The 11,271-nt window shown below is 42.6% G+C and overlaps 3 protein-coding genes across 3 annotated transcripts in view; 2 read left to right on the forward strand and 1 right to left on the reverse strand.

Moving 5' to 3' along the window:
* The window catches only part of LOC126568301 (microfibril-associated glycoprotein 4-like), a 566,870-nt gene that overhangs the window by 182,772 nt on the left and 372,827 nt on the right, over positions 1-11,271 (reverse strand). The gene's annotated exons all lie outside the window — the stretch shown is intronic.
* LOC126568442 (histone H1B-like) overlaps positions 1-11,271 on the forward strand; it is a 236,502-nt gene that overhangs the window by 135,187 nt on the left and 90,044 nt on the right. The gene's annotated exons all lie outside the window — the stretch shown is intronic.
* On the forward strand, positions 1,566-2,110 carry LOC126567652 (uncharacterized). The gene is made up of 2 exons (XM_050223869.1): positions 1,566-1,571; positions 1,667-2,110. Exons 1-2 carry the CDS (start codon positions 1,566-1,568, stop codon positions 2,108-2,110), a joined length of 450 nt encoding a protein of 149 aa, XP_050079826.1.

Here is an 11,271-nt window from a genome sequence, read left to right on the forward strand (position 1 = left end):
TGCCGTCCCGGGGAACGCATTCAATCAGAACGAACCAGTAGGAAGCTCATGAATTTTGCTGAATTGTCAAGTTTCTTGATTTCGGTTTTTATATTATCATTCGCTTGTAGTATTCTCGCGCCGCAGGATCGAACGGGCCGAAATATCGAATGCAATGCTATAAAAATGACTTATAGCTTAAAATTTGAGACACTTCAATCGCCGTGCTGTCTCCACTTAAAAGGGATCCACCGCGTTCCACAGTGGGTGAAACTTGAATTTCTCGCTCTGAGCCTCACGGTGACAAGTGGCCCGATGATGATGTGCATGTGTGTATTGTTTGGTGTGATCACTTCCTGACGATCGCGATAACGGTTGGTTTTGGTGGTTCGGGAAACAACTGAAAACCTTGCCAAAGCACACAAACGGGCGCAACAATAAAAAAAAGGATACCTCACGACCGCATTCGGGCCGGTTGACTGCAAGGGCTGAAATATGCTGAAAACGTCTTTATTTATTGATTCCTACGAAATTTTTCACCTGAAGTGATATCTTTATTATGTTGAGCAGAATGTTAAAAATGCCGCTCGTATGGCTGCTCTTGCGACTTCTGGTGCTGTTCGCTTTTCGACGACAGATTCCATCAGGTTATTGTTGTTGATGCTCTAGAAATATGTGAGGAAAAGGTGTTTTGATGGTCCAGGAGTATGAAGTTTGAATTTTAAGTTTTCCAAGTGATTGTTTTATCTCGATGATGCGAGAAAGGTGCTCGAAATGTGTTGTATAGCATCACAGAATCCTGAAACGTTGAAGCTGAATCATAAGCACTAGACGGTAGGTAGAAGAAGATCAATGCTCCAAATGCTTTTAGTAAACATTTCTATTGAAGTTGATGTAATTTTTTTATTTAGCAATTTCTAGCTCATATCAACCCCTAGGACGATTCGGTCCCGAACTGTCGCTTTGAATTTCGCTTCAAATTTTCGCACGTCCTCGCACGTCTTGGCGAGACAAGTGACAAAACGAAAATGAAATGCTAACAGTTATAAATATGTATTCGCCACTAGCGCGGTCACTCGCGCACGGCCAACACACAAGTGCTAGGCTGTAATTGGGAAGGCCTGCCTACCTTCTCCGTTTCTTCGTGGAGTTTGTTTTCCAACTTGTTACTTGCCCGATTTAGCAGACACTTTTTTCTTGCTTGCACAGTTTGCACGTCTGTTTTTCCACGCCAAGCCGCCCAAGTGTCGCGAGCGTCATAAACAGTTTGGTTTTTATTTGTGCTTCGATGAGCTCCGGACAAAATTACAACTGTTCGCCTTTCCCGACCTTCAGAAGACTTTACTGTCTCGTTGTACCGTGCCAGTTCCAGTTCAGGTTGATTGAACAGCTTTCCGGTTGTCGAGCTATTCCGCTTACGCAATCTATGTTCCGGTTCGATTCGGGGCGTTCGAAATCAATTTCGCTACAGTAACATAATTACACTCCCACTGCCACTCCTCCACAGTGCGGTACTTTCTAGACCTATTATAAATACTCGCTACACTTTACTTTTCATTTGTGTGTACTTCCTCACCAGCGCTACAATGAAGGTAAGCACAGTTGTCTGGCAGAACAAACCAAACATCCAATATCGTCCAAACTTGACACAGCCAGAGACGGGCAAACAAAACTGTATCAATTTCAGCTTGTTTTGGTCGTGTTATCAACCGTGATAGTGATTAGTGCGGGACTATCGCTCAAACCGAGCCCCCGGAGAGATATCGTACTGCCACGCCATATGGAGCTGCCCGATCCGGACAGTGACAAGGACACGCAGGCGTTTCGCAGTGGGGAACAGCGGCACGAGACAACGACACCACCGGTTGAAAGTAAGCCGGCGAAGTTGCGCGTTAGTGGCACCAGACGGAAGAAGGTTAAGCAAGTATCGACCAAGGAAGACGAAAGCACCCGCGTAACGTCTAAACGAGTGAGTGAACGGAAACTGCACACGAAAATTGTGCACGTACCGGAACCATTTGTTGTGCACGTTGAGAAGCCGTACCCGGTGTATATTGAGAAGCCTGTTATAGTGGAAAAACATCTGCCGATACATCTTTACATTACAAAGAAGGAGATAAAACATCATTAGGGACGTGACGTGTGTCAGATGATATTGCAAAGCTCACACTAGTTGTCATCGTAGGAGATGACTACAATCGCAATCGTAGTGGGATCAGAGATTTTCAAAATAATCGCAACAGATACCGATATCGCAGACTCAAAATTCTAACTTAAAGAACTAAAACAATCTTAAACTTGTACTTCCTGCTGATTTTATCCTCTACGATTGTGTTATGATAGTAATTGTTTAGGATAGTAATTGCAAGACATATTTATTATAAAATGTGTTAATTGTTCAATAAAATTAAACTACTTTAAACCACCACGAGTTTCCCTGCGTCCCTGGTTTCACGGGCTCCCGGTAGATCGTGCGTATAGGTAGCGCCGATTCCAAGGTCCGTAGCTGTAGCAACGGATACCACGACATTGACCACATCCTCTGGTCATGTGTAGTGCTCGATGCGGCTAGACCCGGACTATTAGCAGTTCGTCCGGGCATCAGAAAGATCCCCGGCGGTACCGACGTGCGATATCCTGGGACAGAAGGACTACAAATATGTGCGGATTCTGTTTGACTTCGCCAAAGAGATGGGAATCGTCCTTTGGTCCCTTCCCCTCTCCCTTCCCGTAAATTGTACGCACTTTCGTCCTATTAGCGGATTGTAGTTTGTTATGTTTACTTGATTTTTTTTTGTTCTTTGTTTGTTACCCGGTCGCAAAGGTGGCGTCGACATGCGCCGGTTGCTATTTTGGCCCCAGAATCGATAAAACTTGGCTTAGGAGATCTAAGGACGTACCTGGCGACCTTTTCGCTGACGAAATGTCTTGGTGCGATACTGCAGTAAGCTTGCAAGGTTACTGTGGCTTTCGTCTTCATGCCTTTTTTACAGGTGTCAGGGTCGCCAGCGACAACAATAGATCCCTGAACCAATTGAATTAGGTTTGAACGACTTGTAGCTGTGACTGGAGTCTTTACTGTTGGCGAAATGCGTGAGTTGGATACTATGGCACCTTCACAAAGTGTTCACCACAAAGTATCCGCAACAAAGCGGGTTTTCTTGGGAGACAGTTGTTAGTCTCCGCGGCATGATGCTCCAAAAAGTCGCCAACCCCTTATGAGACATAGAGCGGACAACTTTAGAACCATACCTGGCAGCAACAACATCCATAACCGAGCCGAGCCAATAAGGTGCACTTGAATTGAGAAAGCAGGAAATGTCTGCCATCAAAATAGGATATCAGTTTAATTGTAAAGCTAGATATAAGAATAGATTTTAAGGAATACGGCCTGGCCCCAAAAAGAGTCCGTTTGATTGCCGGAACTATTTACGCTTCATCTGTCCAATATGTACCAACTTTTCTTGCCGATTGTTCTTGCCGATAATATTGCACTTTTCCTCCTCCTTTTACTAAGTAAGGGAAAAATCTCCATACGAAATTTGAACCTATCCTACCTATAAGAATATTGGAATACATTATTGGAGGTAATTTTACATGAAAAATCCTAAGAATAGATCTATAACTACCGACACAGGAAAACCTTATTGGTAAAACAGATGCCTCAGCTAACTGCTCATACAATGCTGTCTAAACATGCGATACAACACTTCCAAGAAGTGTTAACAATTCGTAAGATTAAACAGTTTCCCTGCTGCTGATCAACCTGCTCCTCTACCGCAGGTGCCATCTTCATAACGATGTTTCAAAAGCAAACAACTACTTTAAACACATCCCTCCCCGCCAAACGAAACTGGGTGAGAAATTAACAGATTTACCAAACTTCCAAAACACTCGCTGCCGTCGTCGTCGCGCACCCCTCCGACACCGTTTCAACCCACCATACAAACAAAGCTCACTGTCGCAGCGTGCCTATGCAAACGACCCAACGACCGTTGATGTCACACCGATCTGCCCGTGGGTGTTATCGGACCGCGTGTCTTGTGTACCGAAGAAGCTACCGAAGCCACACGATGCGACGCTTGACCAGCGAACCAGCGGGGGCGTGAAATATTTACCCACGGAACACGATAAATATTTATTAGAAAAGACACATCAAGCCAAATATTCAAATCGCCCTGTTTGCCGATTGTTTTCCCGCTAACGAACAAACGAATTTCCCTGCGATTATATCGCACCCTCTGTCGCAGTTCCTGCCTGAGGTAGACCAGCCGAAGCGTTCATGCTTGCGCGTTTTGATAAGGTGTGGTTCGCAGGGAGGCACGGGATGGCCAGTCAAGTGTTAAATGCAATCCGTCAACAAGTTGACCGACCGAGTTGAATCCAGTCCAGCGCGACAACCAAACGCCCGATAATTGGCCACATTTAAAAGTCAAATCAGACCGATTTTGCCCTTTCGATAGGGTGTTTTGGAATATGCGTGCCATTGCGTACGGCCACCCAATTGTGGCCTGGACCAAAGCACGTGGCCACTTTGTTAGCGTGGCCTTTCGAGCATGTTTTTCAGTTGTTTTTGACGCAAAATCGACTTGATGGTACGCTATAGGACACAAATTGTGTACAAAGTATTGTCATGTTGTTCAAAATACCGATGGAAAGGTGACGTTCAATTGCAGCAAGTTAGTTCATGTTTAAAATTTACTTATTTAATTCATTTGTTTTGGGAATGATAATAATGGTTTAGCAGAATATTGTTTCACCTGTCCCGTGTTTCAAATTATTAAAGCAAAGTGTATTAACTTTTTTTTTAAGCAGGACTTTTAGTTCTTTTTAAGATGACTCTACTCATATGCATTCGATAATGCCATAAATCCAAGCCGAGTCCTCTCATAATGGAACAAAACTAAAAATTTTGTTACATTATAAACGACAAACTACAAAAATCTCTCACAGTATTCCACATAGAAAGCCTTTCTAGTTGCTGAAGTGTACTACCAACCAGCCAGAATCACAATGGCGTCCCAAAATGCCTTCTGTTGGTGCTGTTCCCCCAAAAACTAGAAAGACGCTGACAAATACTAAATTATTTGCTTGTTTTCGTACGAAACACTCAACTGCTCGAACTTGCGAACTGGCCCATACACACTCCTGAACTCCTGAACGTACTCCACTGCCGGGGGAAAAGCAGTGATCAACGCTGCCCTGTTATCTTCCAACCAGGGAGACCTGAAGCTTAGAGAGATTCCTACCCAATTGGCATGTGAATAGTGTGCAGGAAACACCGGTGGCCATAAATTTCCAAACAACGCCCTCCACCCCAACTTAAACGCGGGGGGACTATCGATAGTCCTAAACTAAAATTGAAGTACAACTTGCTCGTTGCCGTAGTGTGTGTGTGTGCATTCGTCTCTTTTTCCAGTCGAACAATTTCCACGAGCTTATATACACCGTGTCTGCAGGCAAACATACGAGGCAACAGATGCCATGTTAGGGACCATTGCCGTGATCGGAATTCTACCGACTCGTACATAAAGACTGTTTTCATGCTAACTGTTCCGATACGATGAAACATATTGAGGGACATAAAAGGAACTCGAGCTAATGGATACCGTAGTAGAAACATGGTTGGCGGGTCTGTATGGTCGACAATAGTGGCAGTGACTGTACTCTAGTACCAGTGTTCCGGTAGTAACAGACCAAACAGACTGTACAAGCTAAAGTCAGTGATGCCCGATCGTTAGTTCGAATAGAGCAAATGAACCTTGGGAAATTCGAGCTAAAGTTGAACAGAAAATAAAGAAGGGCTCGGACGTATATTCATGCCAATCAGTCGACTCAAACTGTCCAAAAGCTAACCATTCATATATTTGTATGAATTAAAAATATATTTACCTTAATCTTGGAGACGGATTTCAATAAAATTACAATATCCCACGCTACCCAGCAAGAATTTAAACCTGCAAAAGGCGAGCATTCGTTGTTCGTCTTTGTTGAAACTAGCAAATAGCAAAGAGCCTCTGCTCTCCAACACTGCAAACAACCCTGTAACATTGTACCAGCGAACCAAAACCAACCCAATGTGTCTCAAACTCAAACCGAACGAAATGGAATGGCAATGGCAGTAGGATGCGAGCGAGCCAAAGTACATAGCGTGCCGCTGTAACCGAACAGCGGCGCGTTCCAAAGCAAGACCAAAGCTTGATTTTCCACTTTTGCCCTGAAAAGGGAGTGGTTAACAAGGTTTTCACAACGATTTTTCCACCACGGCAACCGGAGTCGCTTGAGCAAGCGGGAAAAGAAGTGGAATCAAGCAAAAAAAAAACATAACGCAAAGAAAACCCCCCCCCCCATAAAAGGTAACGATCCCGGGGCGTTCGGTCTCGGTCATGGTAAAATCACTCGAGCATTCGAGCAGCTACTGATATTATTAGCTGAACTCCGGCTGCTAAACTCCGGTGTTGCTTCGGAGGTTTTTTTCTTTTCTTTCATTCTTCCTTTTTTGTTCGTTCTCGCACCAGCCAAGCTGCTTGTACATAAACGGCAAACAGGAGTAAGTAAGCAAAATAAAACAAGCACAATATAGAGCATACTGCTACTTCTTCTACTCCTGACACTCATGGTCCCTGGTCATGGGGAATTGCCACTGAAATGGCGTCGATGCACACTTCGACGGCTTCGACAAGCCCAAACGAATGCCAACGATCGCATAAAGAGCACTGGTGGCGGTCAGCCAGTGTGTGTAGGGCTAACATTTAATTAGACAGTGTTCCGCCATTTCGAGCCAACTGTCTTAAAAAGGGCAATAAAGCGCGAGACGAAGTGGCGATTGATAGTGTGTCTTGTGTCTGTTCTTTTTTTTCTCCATTCCAACAACATTGTGTTGCCATAAAATTTTGTGGCTTTAGGAATATGATATGCAATTCAGCTTGCTGCAATTAGGTATAAAATATTTATTTAAATGTCTGAAATTAGAGAACAATCTGGGTAATCAAAATTTTAACAAAAGATTCCTTATGATGTTTGAAGCTTTACTACACAGAACTATAAATAAATTCAAAAAGAACAAAAAAATTAATTTAATCACATTAAATTAACATAAATTATAGCAAATAAATTAAAGCGAATGAATGAACAAGCGTTTCTTTCGAAATTTTGTGTTCTTAAAATCAACAGTGAAAACATTTTTTGAATGCAAACCGCTTTACCGTGCTAGTAACTTCTTCATTTACGATCATTAACTGCATGAACATCAAAACAAACTCACACTACAGAGTCTTACTCATCTTCCGAACTACCCACTCAGCGCTCTAAATACATTCGTTTACAAATTAATCATCCTAATCTCTATACGGTGCCACACATAATAAAATGACCATATCACGGCCGACTTAGAGCTACCAAAGGCTGCTCCGTAACCTCGAAGCCATTTTCTTCACCCTCGACACCGGCTCAATGTCAGTCAACTTCACGTGTAAGGATGCTTTTATTCCACATGCATATAAATAAATGCTCTTCCCAACTTTACTAATCCTCAAGCAGCCGAACGGCCCGCCCGGATAGATAGAAAACTTCTAATTACAACAATTAACCAACGACTGCCAACACAGTTTGCCAACACATTCGAGAGTAAAGCTCGATCTCTGTCTTTGATTTTCAAAGACAGAAATCTTATCTTTTCGGTAAATACTTTCTGTTGCCTTCCCCGTCGGCACATCATTATTGTGCTCGCCCCGTAACGACACAGGGACACAGCGTTTCCTGCACCGTAAAGCAACCGTCCGTCCGAGAAGGAGCATGTGTGAGCAATAAATCACATTTACGCTTATCCTTCCCGTAGTTTATAGTACACTCCGTTCAGCACATCGTAACCGTGAAGGTTCACACTTCCACTGGGACACCGTGTAAGCGTGTCATGCAAAAAGAAACAATACTGTTCTAAATCTAGATCTAGAGAGAGAGGGAAGCAGAGAGGGACCTGATTGTTGCCACGGTTTTCTGGGGTTAATTTTTAAAACCGTCCAACTCACCCTCAAGAAATACGTTCGGCTTAATCACTTTCATCATGAAGTGACCACAATTTATTGGCCCAGCTAGGATCGGCGAAATGCCAATTATTTCTTAGTAGAGTTGATTGGGGCGGAGTAGACAGTAGTAGAGTGATTTTCCGATGTCATCGAAAAGACTTGGCGCAGTATAACACGGCGGACGCTATAATTATAGCACAATGAGGTTTACTAAGACGAAGTTGGTTGAGATGGGCTTTCCGGATGACCGGTGTGCCAGTTGTACAAAATAAACATTTTGCGGTGATCGGTGAACTAATGATGGTGTGCATAAATTCTTCAACTAGGAAAGGGTAATTAATAAAACAATACATAGTTCAGGCGAAGGCAAACAACCAAATATGTGGAGCGAGCGATTCTTCAAGTTACTGATTTACTGATGATCCTAAAATCTGATGAATCTGATGAATCAAAATAAATGTTTCTTTGCGTTAGATTAGATGTTAGAGTTGAAGGAGTATCAATGCTCTTTAAGATTGCATATTTAATAAATTAGTCAACTTTGAGTCATCGAATGGGTTAGGAATTTATGTTTCTGTGTATTTCCTTCAGCGTAGAAAAAATATTTCTTACGCAAAACGGTATAAAGTCGCTAAAATGTAGCAATTTACATCGCTTAACCTAACGCATCGTAAAATTTTGAAAGTGTCACATTTTATATCTTAACAACTGTATACAAAATGAGGGCTCAATTTTTGGAGTCTTATCAGTACAGCACAAGATTTATGTCACCTTACTCGCTTCTAAACGACTTCATTTGAATTGCCAGTACCCGTGCTGGGCTTTCCCAGTACCCAGAGGTCCCCCAACATCCACATCATCATCACCAAAGATGCTTCACATATAGCCTTTATTATTTTTTTTTCCTTAACCAAGCTTATTATGCGCCCGCCTCGACTCCATTCGGATCCATTCACCGCTTTTTTTTTCCTTGTAGGCAACAAACCATTTTGCAAACGCCAACGCGCCTTCCGAAAAAGACCAATTTACTCGTGCTGCTATAAACCTTCATCGTTTGGGGAAGAGAGCCCACGAATCAGTAACTTCAGCCTCCAAAAGAAGGGGTCTTCAATGTCTCAGTAGCAACAGTAAAGGGAAAAAAAAAACGAGCGAACGTTCTTCAAATGTCTCCAAAATGAAGCCGGAAAATTGCCACCCACTGCGGACAGAGGAAAAAAAATCCATCCGTGTAGCGAACATGGTTGTTGGGCGAAACAAAATTGGAAACTTTATGTAACTCTTATCGTACATCCCAGCGTTAAAATATACCACCGGGTTGGTGGTGTCCTATCGTTATCTCGCACCAAACGGAACGAAACGAAATTTTCCGGACTGCGATCAAAGAAAAGCACTCACCGGTAGATGGTGGAGCGAGTAAGAAGGGCAAGTGTGGGCTGTTGGGGAACAACAGGGAAATTTGACTTCTCCAATGAACCTTCCACAGTTTTCTCGGTAGGACCTTCTCCACAGACCGTCCACCAGAGTTGGGTGTATCTATCGAGTAGAGTGTGTTTCCCGTCCGGTGTTGGCAGTATTCCTAAAGTGTTTTTCCCTCCGTTCTTCACCCACCTCTCTCTCTCTCTCTTTCTCTTTCCCTCTCTCTCACTCACTTTCCTCATGCCATCGGGAAAACACAACTAGAATAGAAAATAATTCACATACTACCGGTTTTGTGTTGCTCGCAAGTTCAGTTTGTCAGTATGTACCAACTACCGCTCAGTATGGTTCAAACACAGCAGAAAGAAGAAAAAACCACCCCGAGCGGTACACTCCAACACCGGGCAGCTTTTATGTATATAAAAGTAGATAGATAGGTAGCTGAAAGCGCTACCAAATTTAACCATACCCCCAAAAAACCCGAGTGAGAGCACTATAGACAGCAGCAGCACCAGCAGCAGCAGCTGTTGGGGAAAACGCTCGGGAAAATAGGGCTGGAAAGGTGTAGAACCAGCAAAAAAAAAATGGCTGGCAGTAGTATATGGCCAGGTGGTAGAAGTACTGGTGCTTTTTGTTATATTTTTCCCTCAAAACCCAAGTGAGAGAAGTTAGTTCATATTTAGTAAGGGACTGTTTTGCTTTCTTAAATATATAGAAAGCTTTACCGAGTAAATTACGGCAACGGAGTTTTAGCTTTTCAACTCGAATGGAAGTTTTTTTTGTTAAGTGGTTTTAAATAAATTTCGTTCATCTTAAAATATAAAAAGATATAACCAAACTCTTATTTTGTTAAAAAACAATGCAATTAAAACAATTTTTAACCAAAAACTTAAATTTTTAAGGTTTAAAGCAGAAAATAAAACACAACAACATCGAGTCATCTTCAACTTCACAAAGCCACGCCTACTTTATCTGGTGTGAGACTACCGAAAGCTTTGCGCAACACTTTATTTCGCGTCGGCAAACTCCTGTTACGAATATAAACTGTAGAATTAGAAAAATTCAAATTAGTGTTGAATTCACAGGTAGGATGGTGCATATGCGTTGGGCATTTTTTATGACATTTTATTCCTTAAGAACTGTTTTCTTTATTATAATATAAATAATATATCATTTAAAGAAATGGTGTCACCTTTCCTTGCTTTATAAAACCAATTTTCATTTGGAAAAAAAGAGTGAGTAATCACTATTTTTATTCAGATTAAAAGTCCCTCTTTTGTCACACAATTGTTTGCGATATTTATTTTATTTCCCATTTCGATTTTCCCGAAGAAAAAAAACCACAAAACTTCAGGATCTTCCAGAAGGACTACCCAAAATTGGTACCCGAAATGATGTCCAAAATATGTTTTTATCTAGTCGCAGTCATTGATTCATTCACGTTTACGAATAAACTTGCAATGTTTTGGTTTGGAGTTCGCACTGCGAGACAGCTTCGTTATATTCTGCTTGTAAACCAAATACCCGTTCACCAGCAAAGGACAGCTGGCAGCGTACGTCGCGTCCAATCAGTAGAATCGTTGCGTACCGCATGCGCTCCGTAAAAATGGTTCCAACCCAAAACGGAACCGGCCAATGCGCACGTCCTACAGCCACCGCAGCATCTACGCGTGGCAAGGGCGCAACTTCAGTTCACTGCAAGTAACTGCTGCGAAAGGACGTGATCGTTTTGCTCCGCTTCGTCCGTTGTGCGTTGTGGCGTGTACCGTGGTGACGTGCGTCGTGTTTCGCGTGTGTGGTTTGTTGTGCATTGTGCATCAACGGAAACGGCAAAAGTGCATCCGAATCAGTG

The sequence above is a fragment of the Anopheles maculipalpis genome, chromosome 2RL (genome assembly GCF_943734695.1).
Source record: "Anopheles maculipalpis chromosome 2RL, idAnoMacuDA_375_x, whole genome shotgun sequence".
Classification (NCBI taxonomy): Eukaryota; Metazoa; Arthropoda; class Insecta; order Diptera; family Culicidae; genus Anopheles; species Anopheles maculipalpis.